This window comes from Dermacentor andersoni, chromosome 2, assembly GCF_023375885.2.
Source record: "Dermacentor andersoni chromosome 2, qqDerAnde1_hic_scaffold, whole genome shotgun sequence".
NCBI lineage: Eukaryota > Metazoa > Arthropoda > Arachnida > Ixodida > Ixodidae > Dermacentor > Dermacentor andersoni.
Window position 1 is genome coordinate 202,316,688 of NC_092815.1, and position 17,182 is coordinate 202,333,869.

The 17,182-nt window shown below is 43.6% G+C and overlaps 1 protein-coding gene, 1 long non-coding RNA gene and 1 other non-coding gene across 9 annotated transcripts in view; 1 reads left to right on the forward strand and 2 right to left on the reverse strand.

The window, feature by feature from the left end:
• Nipped-A (Transcription-associated protein Nipped-A) overlaps positions 1 to 17,182 on the reverse strand; it is a 361,163-nt gene that overhangs the window by 287,325 nt on the left and 56,656 nt on the right. For all 7 annotated transcript variants that reach the window (XM_055075904.1, XM_055075900.1, XM_055075899.1 and 4 more), the window contains 2 exons: positions 12,815 to 12,981; positions 11,817 to 11,913 (listed from right to left, as the gene is read on the reverse strand). In XM_055075904.1, coding sequence (XP_054931879.1) covers positions 11,817 to 11,913; positions 12,815 to 12,981 — 264 coding nt within the window. The remainder of the gene's footprint in view (positions 1 to 11,816; positions 11,914 to 12,814; positions 12,982 to 17,182) is intronic.
• Positions 135 to 7,818, forward strand: LOC129387172 (uncharacterized). The gene is made up of 3 exons (XR_008614459.2): positions 135 to 592; positions 1,717 to 1,809; positions 7,580 to 7,818. It is a non-coding gene; the product is annotated as an uncharacterized lncRNA (long non-coding RNA).
• Positions 4,591 to 4,663, reverse strand: TRNAT-CGU (transfer RNA threonine (anticodon CGU)). Its single transcript has one exon. It is a non-coding gene; the product is annotated as a tRNA-Thr (tRNA).

The window sequence follows — 17,182 nt, forward strand, 5'->3', positions numbered from 1 at the left end:
AATAAATAGCTTGGAAAGTAATATACACATGTAGTTTAAAAAATATTTGTATTTATGCCTTGAAAACGAAACCGAAATTGAAATAACTTCCCCCGACGGGTGTCGCCGCTATCGCCGATACGTCATTTCCTGCGTCTCGCAGCGGGCCGCCGGGTGCATGTGTGTTATGGTGTGTTCTCCGTGACATTCTTGAAGTTGTGAGTAATTAGATTGTCTTTTGCAGCGTTTAGGTTGTACCACCTCGTTGTTTTCGTGTACTTTTGCGCTCATCGACGCGAAGTGAGCGTCCGGAGTGATGGCGACGCGATTATGCGTGAGAAAGAAAGGCAGCAGCGGCCTACGACATCGGTGTTCCTTTGTGACAGTGTGTTTACTATGCCTACGACGGCCGTCATTCGTGGCGAAGGAGAAAACATCTTCCATTCGGCCTGAAGAGTGATGAAGTGGACGTTTTGTTTTTCGGCGGAATGCATTGTCAACATGGTCCATCCACTACGTAAACGAAACGGCGTGCCCAGAGTACACATCGTGACAGCGCTCCGCCTTCAAACGGAGGGCCTTTTGCAAGGCGCATGGACTGCTCATATAAAGGGTACGTACGTACGTAGTCACGTTCAGCATCGCGTTTTTATGGTGCGTCATTGTGGTTGTAATTTTCGCGTAATTCCTTTAAAGGACAGCACAGGGTGTGTTGGATGCGAGTGTAGTATCTGTACTCCAGGCGTAGCCTACGGGCACCGAATGTGAAAAAGAAAAAAAAATCGAATGTTTCATTGTTCACGTGTCCTCAACTAGAGTTGTAGAGAATTAAGCACTGCTACGCGTCAGTATTCGGCGCAGGCAGGTAAATAATACTATGGTTTGACTAATTGGTTCATTCTGTTACCAAAGATGGGCGCAGACTTATACCGGTGTCACAGGGCCACTTTCGATCACGATCAAGCCCGCTCTGGATGGAACTTTTCGACCGCGATTGGCTCCCGTCCGCAGATTGTGCAACGAAGCCAAACGCGCCCAGAAATTCGATTCCAGTCAGGATCGATCGCGTCCAAAAGTGTGCAGTGTGACAACCGTATTAAATGTCGCTTATGTACTTGTACTCAATTGTATTATTTTTTGTTTTTTTGTCGGAGGTCACGTGATAGGTAATGGCGCAGGTAGCTTGCAATGCAATGCTTGTGCTTTCATGACTAGAACTAATGCAAAACAAAAGAACCACGACCATCCCGGCTATGTACTTATCCTACGTTTTAAGTTGGGCTCGTTTGTTCTAGAAGCTCTCGTGCTGTTGCAGATGAACGCGTGGTTGCGCTATTTGTTTATAAATTTATCTTTTTGTATAAATAAGTGCTCTGAGGAAGCCAATTTTTTTCTCGTCCTTGAACTCTTGTCTTGGTTTCATGCAGGCATGCTTATTACTACTACTGTTTATGTTTTCTTGTTGTGTGACTGAACCCTGCCTAAGGCGTCATGTCAGTGGTCAACAATATTTTGAAATGAATTGCACTGAACGTCCCACGGTTATTGTACGTTTCACTACCTTATTTTAATGTCTAGTTATAAAGCGTATGGTTATTGTAACTATTCTTGGCCTTTATGTATGTATGTATTAAGCTGGTAAATGCTTAATTGTATTTGCAGTTTTGAGAGGTTCTTTTATTCAGTGGTCAATCTCGGGTGGCATTAATGGTGGGTTGTTTTCTTGTGCCCATGCAGTTACAGTCAGCATGAAGCAATTGCATGGGAACCGACTGGCTGTCTTGGGCCTACACGTTGCTGAAAAGACAGTGAAGACGTCTGAGCCGACAGGTGTACTTTTTTCATCACAATTTGCCTACATATTTTTTCCCACCAGAGGACGAAGACCTCTCCCAGTGAGCTCCAATTACCTCTGTCTTGCGCTAGCTGATTCAAAGTGAAGCCTGGAAATTTTCTGACTTCATGATAGTCTACTTCTCTACCATCCTTGACTACCCTTCTCTTCCCTTGGCATCCATTCTGTAACTTGAATGTGCCACCGGTTATCTGCCCTATGCATTACATGGTTGAAGAAGGCACTTGGGCTAGTTGGTGCTCATTGCAGACTTGAGACATCAATAACTAGCGTGACAAAGACAACATCAAGAAGCGCATAAGACAGAACTCTAGACTTTAACTGAAATTTTTGCTACACAGAATTTCGACAGACAGAAACAACATAGGAGCTATCGGAACAAATTGATGAACAGGTTAATTTCACTTACGAACTTTCTTGGTAAGAGCCAGAGACGGGTGCTTACACACCTATTCCCCGCTTTTTTGATGCAAAGTGGTTTGTATATTTCCCTATGTACCTGATTCTGGAGCTGCCTGAGCACACGATTGCTTTGAAACTGCTCGGTGCATGAGCACGTATGGCGATGATTGGCCATGTGGCCACCAGCCACTAAGGCTGCCCTGTGTTTCCTCAAGCCAAACAGGTCGGTGTTTAAACGACCACTTGGGGGAACAAAGATAGGGCAGTTGTCAGTGGCTGGTGGCCATCCGGCCAATCATTGCTGTAGGTGCTCATGCACTGAGAAGTTTCACAGCACTCATCTGCCCAGGCGGCTCTAGAGGCAGGTCGACATGAAAATATTCGAAGCACTTTGCATCAAAAAGCGGGTGATAGGTGTGTAAGCACCCCTTCCTTGGCTCTTGCCAAAAAAGAATGTTCGTATCTCAAAATGAACCTGTCCATCGATTTGCTCCGATACCTCCTGTGTCAGGCCGGGAAAAGGAAGGATGAATGTTGCTTCCATGCGTCATAGTCGCATCCCCTGAATCCTATGTTTCTGTGTAGCCAAAATTTCAGTTGAAGCCTAGAGTTCTGTCCTGTGTGCTTCTAGCTGTCGTCCGTTGTCTTTTTCGCGCTAGTTAATGATGTCTCAAGTCTGCACTACATGGCCTGACCAGCTAGCTCCCTTGTTTACTCTTTATGTCAGCTAGGATATCAACTCCTTCGTCTAGTTTCTGAACCACGCTGCTGTCTTCCTGTTTCTACTGCCATCAGGATAGGAGTGGACACGACAAATGAAACTGAATGTCATTTAGACAGAGGAGCAGTGAGACTACCTGTGCTTTACCTTTTGTTGTTGTACATAACAGTTGAAATTGCATCAACACATATTTTTCCATGTTGTGATTTTCCCATAACTGTGGCAAATAAATATATAGGCTTTTAAGATACTAGAAATGCAGTTTGCTTAAGAAAAAGAATACTCTTGCACTTAAAGGTAATGTATACGATGCTCTGACTCCTTTGATGCATGTGCCTCGAGTGGTGTTGATGTTGTTCATTTCTTTCTCAGTAAGCTTTACTTGATGGGTCTGACTTTGTACAAAGAAATAAGTTCTAAAGAAACCATAATACCTAACAGGCAGAATTGTCGAAGTTGAAAGCCAAGTTTTCTTTCATGACATATTTTTTTCAGGCTGTACTAGTTGATCCATGATGTTCGACAGTGCAGACTTGTACAAAGGACGTCAAAAGTGGCGAGAAATGGAACAAATGCTATCGCCTATTTCTCCATCCTTTGTCGAGTTCACATTGTCTAACGTCATCGACCAATACCAACTAGCCCGTTTGCGTACCTGTGCCAGTTGAGCCATTTATACTATGGTACTCTAAACCAAATGTGATAAATTCAAAATTGGCGCCTTTCCTATCTTTGTACAAATAACTGTTTCATAAAATAGTTTAAAGTCTTATGGTTGATGTCATGTTTCGACACCACCATAACCATATAAGATATCTTCATGGATGCAAAATGCAAAAGGTGCTTCTTGTGCAAGTTCCGTACTAGCCTGACATGGAGAACAAACCTGCAGAAGGTTGAGCACATGCTCTTTTGTAAACAAAACGCATGATCGCATTTTCTTGGCAGTTATCGCACTGTTTTCTAATGTCTATCTGCATGGGCATTAATTATCTCAGCTGCTAAAGACACATCACTAGACACTGTGAGCAGAAAAAGGTATGATTGTGCAGTACTGTTGAAGTCATGCAACATTATGTTTGAGCAAACTGGCAGGGATGCTAGCTGTTAAAAAGAAAAAGCTGACTTCAAGAAAAATTTGCACTCCTATATATGGAATTTAAAAACTATGCTTATAAGCTACAAAAGATTTCCAGGATGATCAGGCTAGTTACACTGGCCATTTGCTGATTCAGTAAGGTTCACTGAAGCTTGTTTTTAAATTCACACGGTCTTTATATAGGGTGATGATTTTCAGTTTTGTGAAATTTTTAAATATAGCCCTGTTGCATATAGCATAATTCTAGTCCTTGAGCAGGAATATTCCAACAGGCAGGTATATCTTGCCTGAGAAATCGAAACATATTAAACTAATTAACAAAAATTTATTCATTATCTTTCGAATGAATTACTTTATGGCTCATATAAACGAAAATAAAGGGGCTTAACCGAGGAACCCGATGTTTATTAATCACATCCTAAGCAGCCAGCAAACACTGACACCAAGGACAAGTTAGGGTAAATTACTTTTGATTAATAAATGAAATAACGAAATGATAAATTGATGGAAAGGAAAGTGGATGAAAAAACAATGTGCCACAGGTGGGGAACGAACCCACGTCTTCGCATTACGCATGCGACGCTTTACCAATTGAGCTACCGTGGGCGCCGTTTCCCCATCCACTTTCTTAGGTATTTATGTTTCCTAGTAGAACCCTGGGAGTGTTTGCCAGTGCCACCACATATATGAGGCACATGTTGTAATTTACGAATCATAGCCAGTGAGATTACAAGGTGTATCCACTTGGAATTGATTTCCAGAATGACGGCAGTTTGGAGATATGCACCATCAAACTTGCCGTAGAAATGCACTGATGCACAAAAGTAACTGGAACACCCTTGTGTATTGGTCTTTATCAGGAATATATTCCTAAACTGGTGTCAGCCTGGAAGTTCAACTGCATATGTCTTCCAAGCTCATTAGCTACAATTCATAAATTGCAATATGTGCAGTAAAATAATTAGTTACGAAGTTAGTGATTTTTTTTTGTTTAGTTGAACATGTGTTTCGATTTCTCATGCTAGTAATGTCCACCTCTTCAAATAATCTAGCTCAAGGACAAGAATTATGCCATCTGCCACAGGACATTTTGTAAAATTCCATAAAACTTAAAAATGATCACCCTGTACAATGCTACTACAGTGCTAAACAGCCAGCAGCCTAATCATCACATTTAAGAATGCCGTAACAACACTGACAAGTGCACTAATGTTTTCTGCGCTTCACAGATGAAAGATGTTGGCCATTAGAATGTTTGATCTCAGTGTAACTCATAACCAGCAAGATCAAGTGAAAGCAGATGACAAACTTGATACATGAAAGGCTTTAACTGTGCTTTGATTAAAATAGCTAAAGTTCTGTTAAGTTTGGATTCACTGTTGTTCCAGTTAAAAGCATCTAAATGATGAGATGCTAAAGTGTTCTTGCTTGGAAGATCATTAGTGAAAAACCTCTGCAATAAAAATACCAGCAGGATTATGTGCTTGCTTAGTGGAGATGGCTATGATGATGTCAGAAGGTGTAGGTAAGGCTTCTTTGTAGTAGAGATGCCGAATAGTTCTGACAGAGGGGCTGTTAGCAGCCACTGTGTAGGTCAGAGATTAAGAAAAAAATAAAGGTCAGCTTAGTGATGCTTAGTATAGTGATGCTTGCATTGTTTGCCTGGGAAATCTGAAGAACAGCATTGTTTGTGCCTCTTGTTAAAGGAGCAAGCTTCTGTGAAAATGGTGATTTCTACTCCTATTAACAATGTATATTCCTGAGGAGGCAGGCAAAACAACAATGCCTTGTGTTATATTAACCGATGAGTGTAAGGTCAGTGTTTTGGCATGTAAACTTTGCGAATTTGTTTTTGCCTTGTGGCCACCACCTCCTGTGAAATAATGGTTGGCATTTAAGCTATTGGTTTTGGGAACAAGGCATTAATGTCAAAGTACCTCTTGATGGTTACCCTGCAATGCATAGCGAAGCATATGGTTGCACCTTATTTTCAATATAACTTGCTTGTAGCGAAAAGTTGCAGTGAGATGATGTGGCTTCTCATTGTAAACTTATTGCATAAGAAAGGATTGATATATTTGTAAGCAATTTATTGGGCTCAACACGAGCACCTTTATTTGTGCACATTCTAAATGGTAGTTTTGGGTCAGATGTCACACACGAAAACAAACTGCCCAGTGTTATTGCTGTAGCTTGAGGGCGGTTAAGGAAGTAATGCCTCCAAACACGCTACTGCAAACTGTAGTACTGCAAATATTTTGGCTCTTTATCATTAATGCACTGATGTTTAAGCTATACAATGTCACTTGCCCCATCTTCCTATCTATTCGCGTTCCAAAGTAATCGATCAGTGCATGACATCCAGTGGTGATGTCCGTTTGAAACAGCGGGCTGTAATTGAATTTCTCACTGCGGAAGGTTCTACGCCCTTCAACATTCATTGCCGTCTGAAAGCAGTTTACGGGGATGCCTGTGTTGAAGTCAGCATTGTGCGGAGGTGGGCAAGGACTGTGAAACATCAAAAATCCAGCCGCATCAAACATCCAGGATCAGCACCGAACTGGACAGCCCACAACGGTTTCTGATGAGGATCATCATCAGGCAGACGAGTTGAATCGAGTCAATCGCAAGATCAAGCAACACCAGATTGCAACAACACTCGCCATTTCCATTGGTTCAGCGAACTACATAATTAAGAACCTCCTGGGTTACAAGAAGATTTGAACTTGTTGGCTGTGCTTAAACTTTTTCATTTCAGTCGTCAGTTGCCATGGCACCCAACAAGCGGAAGCCTTCTTGTAACGCAGGTCTTTAATGATGTGGTTCACTGAGCCAATGGAAATGGCGAGTGTTGTTGCAATCTGGTGTTGCTTGATCCTGTGATTGCCCCGAGTCAACTTATCTGCCTGATGTTCATGACCCTCATCAGAAGCCATTGTGGGCCATCCATTTCGGTGCTGATTCTGGAGATTTGATGCGGCAGGATTTTGGTCTTTCACAGTCCTTGCCCACCTCTGCACAGTGCTGACGTCAACACAGGCATCCCCATAAACTGCAGTCAGATGGCGATGAATGTTGATATGCGCACAACCTTCCACAGTCAGAAATTCAATTACAGCCTGCTGTTTCAACTGGACGTCACCACTCGATGCCATGAATTGCTCGATTACTCTGGAACGAGAAGGTGAGGCGACATTCGATAGCATAAACATAAGTGCATCAATGATAAAGAGTTCAAAATGTTTGCAGTAATATTGGCAAAGCAGTGGGCTCGGAGGCAATATTTCTGAATTGCCCTCATATAATTGTGTAGCCTGTCTCTCCTACATTCATGATGTGGCAGAATAAATGCCTTATTCTTTCGAAATAACGATTTCTTGGAAGTAAGCACTATCTGTGCTTGTTTTCTTTATCCTGGTTTTCATGTGATCTTGAAATATTAAAGTGAATGATGCAGGGAAGCGCTGCTTGTCATGTTTCGTGTACTTTTCCTGACATTAAATTGCAACAAATCATTTTGCAGGTAGAAAACAAGCAGATGGCTACAGCGACCAGTGAAGAAATGGCTTCATCTATGATGGCTCGCCATAGGACATTGGAATGGAGCTACACAAAGGCATCACCAGCCTCGCCTGTGCCCTGGAACATTGGTTTGAATAAGACTGTTCTTCAGTGTAGAACGACCACAAGACTTGTCACCACATACAAGGCATAGTGCAAGCTATAAATATTGTACAGGTGGCTAGAATAAACGACCCTCCATGCAGTCACTCTTCCTGTATCTGTGGTAAATGGGACCATTTCACGCAGAACACTCACACGTGATTATGTGTTTTCTCTCAAAGTTGCTATGCCATGCATTTGGAAACACATTACGTATTGTATGCACACCGTACATAACATTTTTGTGTGCTAGCGTGACTGTAGACTTACGAAACATACAATGAAGTGCATGTGTACCCGCTTCAACATGCCATACTTCAACGCCCTTATAGCAAGGGCTATTATATTGCTTATTACACCCGATAGGTGAAGGGGTAATATATTCCTGATCACACCCTTACACCCCATGGGTCGAAGGGTAACATGTTCTTCAAAACACCCTCAAGGGATAGGGTGTTATTGGAATATAGAATAACCATCATAAGGGTGTAATTGCCTATAAAACCCAGCTTTTTCTAGGGTGCTAGGGGGTTAGTTATAGACACTCAAAAAAACCCTTAGGGGTGTAAATTATTTTACAGTGTACAGCAGCAAAAAAAATTTGACCATTTTCAGCACATGGTCTTCCATGCGGTCTCTAGGGCTAGCAAGGTAGTGTAATTATTAAATCCAGGTGACTCATTTTCAAATGTGACACTCAATAAAAACGACAAATGGGAATATAATGGCGAGCCCCGTATGTACACATAGCTCCTTGTTTATGGACAGTGGTGGGATATATAAGTGTAGCATTTAGTTCACAAGTCAGGAAAATATTTAAAGGATACACTAACATTCAACAGACGAAAAGGAGAGGATAAAAATTGGATGCCTTGCTGGTATTGTGGAGTGGAGAAGAAGAACGGTAAGTGAAGGCGTGCACTCCACAGAAGGTAAAGAAGCAGTTGACAAAGCTTTTATAGCACGTCAACGACAAAGACGACTGAAAGTACCACGACCGACAGTGCTAAAGCAGGCTACACATTTTCACTCCACAGCGACAGAAGACCTTGTGCGGGAGACCCCACAACAGTGCAGTGAAAACAGAGTGTAAAATTGACGGAGAGAGCAGCGTGCTGTACAAGCAAGAAAAGTATAAGCTTCAGGAAAATAAATTCTGCCCTTTGTGGGAGCACTGATATTGTGCAGTAGACAAATGCAGCCACATAAGTGAAGAAGCAGCACAAGACAGCAGGTTACACAAAGGCTAACTGCAACGCAATGTCACTTTGGTTAAGTTGCTATAAATAAACAGTATAGACCTCTGAAGCAGCCTTGGCATAGCCGCAGGGCTAGTATTCTTTATTTTTAATTTGTAGTAATTATCTTATTTGCTCAATTGTAATGGGTTGTAATGGGTTTTTATTTCTACGATTTTCATTGCTTGAAGTCAACCCTCGTATTCCGTTCAAATGATGGCAAACTAGACCAGTTTTAAAAAGATATTCAAAATCCCGTGGGTTTTATCGTTATGTTGGCAACCTCTATCTTTACATATCAATCCAATCTATATACAAAACCCAAGTGAAAACTTATTTGTTGTCACAAGCGAATTGACGCCATTTTCGCTATGCTTATGAGTGGTCGTATGGTTATGGTGCTACAGAACCCTGTGGCTATTCACGCTTTGACTTCATTCATTCGTGACGTTATGGCAACACAGTGTATTCGGTATGACATCCCCTTCAAGAGACAAACAATTTTCATCACCAAGGAGCAGGGAAACTCCGCTACAGCTCAACGTTGAGATGGCAGGGCCAGCAGCAAGCCCTCTTTAAATGCAAGGCCTTTTGCAGACCTCAACATGGCCTGGGCCGCTATCTTGTACACATTCGAATAGCCGACGATCGGTTTCGTCTGACGCGATTGTCCAGGCCGTGCCGATATCGCGGCCTAGGCCAATCGTGTGAGGTGAAACCGAACGTCGGCTTTTCGAATGCATGCAAGATAGTGGCCCTGATACTGCCTCCCGAATGAAATGGTTGTGCTGTCTTTTAAGAAGCGCTCAATTTCAAATGAGCATGGATAGCAACAAGGAGCACATATTCTCGGGCGATCCCTTTCAGAGATAGTTTCACTCTTGCGAGACTCAGCCTGTCTCGGCACCAAACCCTCCGACAGCACTCTTGAGACTGTGTCGAAATAGCAAGCTTGGCGCTGCGCTAAAAACACTGTCGCGGACGCACTAGGTGCCGAGCCGTTTGAAATTTTATGATAGTGATATTACGTCCCAAATGATCGCTTGAGAATACAGTTCAAGGAAAGCTCTTCTTCCTACTCAGATGACGACGAGTGAAGAGAACTTGTTTCTAAATTGATTCCTTGAACATTACAATGTTACAATTGCAATAACGTTAGAGTAAATACGGTAAGTAGCAACTTTAAGATTACACGAGCACCTGGTGGTGCTGCACAGGTAAATTAGTGCTATAAAAGAGACAGACACAAGAAAGGAACACAAAGACAAGTGCGTGTCTTTGTCTCCCTCTCTTGTGTCCGTGTCTTTCACAGCGCTAATTTACTTGTTCAGCTATACAAGACCAACTAGCCCAACAATTAATTCACCTAGTGGTCATTGTAAAATGCTTATTCTAAAACATACCCTCCGAGATTTTTCAGACTGCCAACGATCTCACCCTATTTCAGAGGCAATGCCCAGCCACCCTGTTGATTACCAACGTTCCAGGTTTCAATTTTATTTTCGGTATTAAAACTATCTCTTCTTGAAACCTTCTCTTGACACATCATCTTGAAGTGCAAACGTAAAATTCTACACTGAGGCCTGCCCTATATCTATGCTATCCGAGACTTGCACAGTACAAAGTTTTGTTGCAGTTGGCCTTCGAGATGCAGCATGTGATAGTACATAAACATTCCCCATGCACCAAAGCCCAAGGCAATCATCGGGGTACCATGCATCTCTACTGGCTTTGCGCTACACAGCAAAATGCATGCGACTGGCACACTCGTGGTTTGATTAACATGCAACACAAAGCATGCAAAAGCAAGAGCATGTGGTTGATACTCAGCAAGCACCTGAGCTTGCCACACATTGGCGCTGCCAGCCCCAGCTCTCCAGCCCCTTCAGGCATGAATGGATGCTTTCCATTCTTTAATGCATGTATGCAACAAGGATACAAGCACTTCTAAAAAAGGGGGGAAAGGAGGCATTCAAGAACCCCCTCAATAGGTGCAACCACAAGCAAGAATTTGGAAACCATGACTGAAAAAAAAATATTTATTCCAATGCATATATATGCATGTTTGAAAAATGCCAGTGGGTGTATTCACTCCAGATTACACAGCCACGCTGGATGGTCTAATCAAAATTTTTCACTGTTCTCATGGTTTCAAACCTCTGTCTGCAATGAGACACGCCACACCTAAACTCACATTTGTATCCTCAACAAAGTCCCGTCGCTTCCCGAAAATAACAAGGTCCTTATTTGAGCCGAATGCGTGCATCACTAAAAAACTTAAGACACCATGTTGCAGGACGAAAAACTCCCACTGATGCTCAAGTGCCACAAGTGCCAAAATTTGTTTATTTGTAGAATTGTTCCTGTCCCAAACAAACGGAAAACCTGTGTGTTTGCACATGGAGGCACACTATGACAGAAGGGGCATGGAGAGATCTCATGAAAATTGGTGTGCAATTACTGGTAGCAAACCTACTTTACTTGAAAGCCAAGCTTTTCTGGCTTTTTCTGGCCTAAGCAGACTACTGCAATGCTTGCAAGGCAGGCTGGATATGTGTGGCAAGCCCAGCAGCTGCTTTTCTCAACAGAACAGGTGAAATAGCAGTCGCAGATCAAATGAATGATGAAAGAAGAAGTACTGTAGACCCCACCCCCATTTGCTTGCATGGCTGCTTCCTTTCTCTCTCTGACCTGTTTCACTGACTGCGACTTCACCTTGCGGCGTTACTGCGCTTCAGGAACAGATGGAACTGTCGATGGCCTTGCACCTTACTCGTGCCTCATTTCTGTACGTGCCTCGCCAATGCTGAAGATTTCGTGCAGAGTCATCTTTGGGGGTTCCATCCCAGGTATTCCCACCTGGTAGATCTTTACAATGTACGCCAGGAACGAGAGCGTCTTGATCTGGGCGGCCATGAAGTCCACAAACACCTCACGGTTGAAGGCTGGGTTCATCCTGCAATCATGAGAGGAGTCAACCCTTCACACCCAAACTACGTACAACAAATGCAGCTGGTGCGAGGCCCCACTCTGCACAGGCACAAACAAGAGCATGCAATGTACGGCAGATAGGACAGGTCTCTTAACCCTATTTAGGTGCAAGGTTTGCATTGCTTACACATTCAAGTTTTAGTATAAAAAAAAACTGAGGTGGCTGGAAAAGCAACAAAGGCTTGCTGAGGGCACACACAGAGTGTGTTCACCATCTGTTACAGCACAAGCAGAATTTACACATTTAGATCATGTGTTGCATGAAAATAACATTTAGACAGGCGTGAAAACTCAAAGAACACAACACTGCATCATTTCCTGAGCTGCTTAAAAATTTAGCTTCCAAGTTGCGACTCACCAAAACAGCACTTGACACTTAATAAAGCTTTATTGGGAAAATTTTCCTGAGCGCATACAAATTTCGCATAGAAAGAATGACAATTTGCAGTATGAAATCAAACAGCTATGCCACTAAACGCAAGTTAGCAGAATTAAAACATTATGATAGTTACAGCAGACTGTGTCACACATGTGGCTGCATTCTTACACATGAACAAAGCTTTCTCATTACATACGATCATGATGCTTCGATAACATAATCATGCCGTGGTGAAGTCATTTACATCTTCAGTCATGGTGAAGAAATCCACACCTCTAAGTTATTAAGCTCAGTAGTGTTCCTGTCGCCTACTATCCTTAATGCGTCCCCATTTCCTCTGCAATGTTTTCAGTCAAGCAGAGCGACTTCGAAACCAGTGGCGGACCAGCTAGCGTCAATCCTGACAGCTTGGGTTATGCCACAAAGCATGGTGCACAGCCAAACGTGCGACTACCACTTCCCAATAGCAGGCAAGAGGAAGCCACACCTGTGCTGGGGCAGGGGCTGCAGGGTGATGGTGTTGAGGATGAGCGGAATGAACTCGGCCACATCGTCGTGCACGCTCTGCTTGTAGAGCTGGTACATGAGCACCACGATGATGGGCAGTTCCGCCAGCACCTTCAGGGACAGCACCGCCCGCGGGATCACGTTGTACTGCACACACGGCCGCAGGCAGGGAGCAAACATTGCGTAATGCCTCCAACCTGCCAGCTTACAGGGGACCTTTGGTAAATGCGCAGGTAAAGACAAAGCTCACACACTCGTCTAAGCAGCATTACCTTGGCCAAGCTGGAGGTGGGCAATGTGAGCAATTATTTGGTTCTTGTGCACAACAACTGGCTAAGCCAGCAGCAGCAGCAACATTTATCACCAGAAAACTTGCAGGTAGATATACCCTTCTCACCAGTGTTATTTACCAATTCCAGGCACCAATAACACCACGACAACAAAACAAAAAGGGAGATAGATGCACATAACTACGGTAAAGCGTCAAAGGCAATGTCATGTGATATGTAATGATTGTGATACAGTATGCAATGTCAAGCTTGGTAATGTCAGCGGCTTCCACCGTGTTGATTCCAGGGGTTTTGCCCAGGCACACAAAGCCCGCCTTTTCCGTTGATCTGTATGGCCCTTAGTTGCAGCCGTCATGATCGTGGCACTCTGGTGTGAGCTCACACTTTGGGCTTTGCAAAATTTGCAGCCTCGTCTCAAGCGATACAACATTGCGCTTTGTCGGCGCCGTCTTCTATCCACTGGGCTGTCCGCTGCTGCTTCCGTGCTCGCTGAGAAGGGGCAAAGGACAGGTCCTGCTTCGCTTCACGCTTTTCTTTTCTTTTTTCCCCTCTCATCATGCGTAGCTCAATCGTGGGCAACGTAAGGCAGCTAGCGCCATCTTGTGGCATGTGGGCAGAACGTGCTGGGCAGTTTGTAGCGGCAGAAATGAATGTGCGTAGGCAAATGTATCACCCCATCTCGGCATCGTTCATTTAAGGGGAACTTAGGAATGCAAATTTTGCAATTATTCTGCGTGAAATATGCCGTCCAGAAGGCAAAATTTTGATCGTGATAAAGCATCATCATAAATGGGTTTTTTTCTCATAGCCCTAATGTATAACTTGACACTCTTACGTCTGCTTATCGTTACAACTGATATACAGTGGAATCTCAATATACAGAAATTGCTTAAACGGAACTGCCTCTTAAACTGAACATCCTCATGGTTGGTTGGTTCTGTATTTATGGAATTGTATTCAGCTTTGTCTCTCAATAAATAGAACTCCTGATAAACAAAACCAATTTCCCAGAGCCTTCAGCTTTGTCTCTCAATAAATAGAACTGATAAACAAATCCAATTTCCCAGACCCTTCAGCTTTGTCTCTCAATAAATAGAACTCCCGATAAACAAAACCAATTTCCCAGACCCTTTAAGCTCTGTTTAAAGAGAGTCCACTGTAGAGCTATATGTGGTATCGCCATATAAGTGGACTTCACCATAAAACAAAGTTCTTATTTTACAGACTTAGTTGTATGAAGGATTCATTGCACCACCAAAACTGATTGCAGTATCTGAGTGATGATGCAAGAGGATTTGGTGCAGTGGCGTAATGCGGAAAGAAAAATGGCACAATGCCTGGGCATGACATACATTGACTGTGCAGACAAACCAAAGCACTTGCCCTTGTCTCTGTCACGTTCTGTATTTGCAATACAGTAGACTCCCTTTAAGATGAACTCGAAGGGACCATGAAAATTTGTTCATCTTAGCAGAAGAATAATTGGCATCCAAATATCTTAATTCAATACGGTAAATGACCTAAAAAGCATTTTTTTAGCTGAATTAATAGAAAATGTAATAGAAAAAGGAGAAACAAGGCAAACCATCATGGACAAAACCTCTAGCAGTTGCTACAGGTTTTGTTTACAATACAAATGTACCAGCTTCGTCTCGTGATAACATCGCCCTCGCGTGCCATACACTGTGTGCACGTAAAAGCCTGCGACGGTGAGTGAACGACGGCGGCTCAATCTCGCGTGAGGAAGGGAGGAAAGGGGGGAGGGATGCGCACCATCTTCTGTCGTATGCATGGGACTGAGAGAAGGGAGCATTGTACTTTGGCCGCACGTGGTTGCGTGGGATTTATCTTGAGAGCGATCCGCTTTTGGGGCAGTCTAGGTGGGCCGATGGCTCGTAGCTTTGCCTGTGCTGTGTTCTTGCGGCTCAGTTTGCGTTGAAGACAGCACAAAGGTCACTTCGCTCGCTGCTGCTGCCACGATTCTTCACGCCATCGTTTTTACAGCGAGAGTCTGCGGTAGTCAAGTGTGATGTGTTCATGTTTGCCTGTGTTTGTAACGCCATGTTTGTTAATTTAGTTATTAAGTGAATGTTTACAAGTGGGCGTTCTACTCTGGCAGATGCTGAGTTGGCGTGGCCACGCGAGCCCTGTCTTGAGCACGATCTGCGATGTGGATAGTATAGGTGTATAGGTGCACTGAGAGCCAATAGCATCGTGTGCGCTACAGCGCCCATACGCTTGCGTGTCACCCACATTCACGAAGTGTCTCGATGCGCACACCCCCAGGCGAGGCGCATCGAGGCATCCTAGCCTCCAGGACCGGTAGCAGTCACTCCAAATGTTCGTCTTAACCGAAGAGCACGTCTGAGGTGGTTCGTCTTAAGCGGATTTTCTTGCATTGAGCCTTTGGAAAACAAAACAAACGTTCCCATGTTGTTCGTTATATGTGAGAATTCGGCTTAACCAAATTCATTTTAACAGCTTTAACAAGCAAATCACACAAACCATAGATCTTTTCATATTCAAGAGCACATCTCTATTTACTTTACACTCTGAAGCCTAAGGTCATCCTTGCGCTCCTTGAATATAAAAAAGAAAGGGTCAACCAAGTGTCGACTCTATATTAGACAAGGTCGACGTACATGGTGGTTCAAGTGATTCAATTATTAAATGTTAATTATATATCTGTATTCTGTCTTTTTCGTGTTCATCAGTCACTCATCTTGCATCTTATTCATATTGTATTTCCCGTGCAATTACATTGGCCTTGTATACTTAAGCGTCAACACTTGGCTGACGCTTTCTTTTTTTTACTTGAAGTGGGTACAAGATAACCACATCCCTGATATGACAAACTGGCGTGAAGTCAACAAAGAAGATCTTTTCTGCAAAAAGTGTGCAAACTTCATGTACACGGCAAGAGTATGGGGCATGTAGGAACATCCAGGATACCACAAGTATGTGCAAATTAGTGCGTACTTGGCATATAGCACTACTAGTAAAATATCATGCTCTATGAGTATTTATCACTAACATTTTTTTTTAACATATACAGTCGAACCCGGCTATATCGAACTCGCATATAAACGCCTATCAGTTCGATATAGAGCATAATTCGATATAAGCCTGCTAAATAATACAATGTCATAAAAGCCCTTACCATTTACAAAATCATTTTATTGATGAAACTAGCTTGGTTTCGCATGAAATAGTCCTGCATTTTCTTCTGCTTGGGCAATTTCGCTGCATGTGACGCACGCGCTTCTCCACACTGTCTAAAGAGTCAGAGCAGCTGAGGTCACAACCTTCCGCATTCGCGCAGAAGCACCTGACTAGTGCGAGTGCAGCAATCACTTCGGAGAATGTGAGCAAAGGTCCCTCGTTGCTTTCCTCATTGTACCCACTTTCACTTGTAGTCGGTACGATGTCAGCAATGTAGTCTTCGTTTTCGGGCACCCCCGTGGTCGCGACACCTTCATCTGCACTCACAAACTCGTCCACTGTTGATTCATGAACAGCTTCCAGAAATTTAGACAGCTCGCTCCAAACTTCGGCAACACCGGCAACAACTTCGTTGCATTCATCAGAACTTACAGTCATCACCGAGCATGCGGAAGCCGGCACATCTGAAGCAATTTCGGATGAACCACCTGTACACGGCCGTGTGTACGCGTCGAGCGCCATGGGCACCGGGTCGCGAGTTTGTCCGCTTTAGCCCTCATTTCCCCTTATTCTTCAAGGTAGTGCTGAAAGTGCACTTCGGAATCTTGCATGCTGCGGAGACATCCGACTTCTCACCGCATTCGACCCGATTTATGACTTCAAGCTTCACGACGAAAGGCGAATTCTGCTGCTTCATCATGGCAACACTGTGGGAGAAGGCCCAGAAAAGCAGCGAGACATCTCTCACTTTCGGCATCTTGCATGATGAGGACACAAGAGCGAAAGGCGAATTCTGCTGCTTCATCATGGCAACACTGTGGGAGAAAGCCCAGAAAAGCAGCGAGACATCTCTCACTTTCGGCATCTTGCATGATGAGGGCACAAGAGCCTCTGAT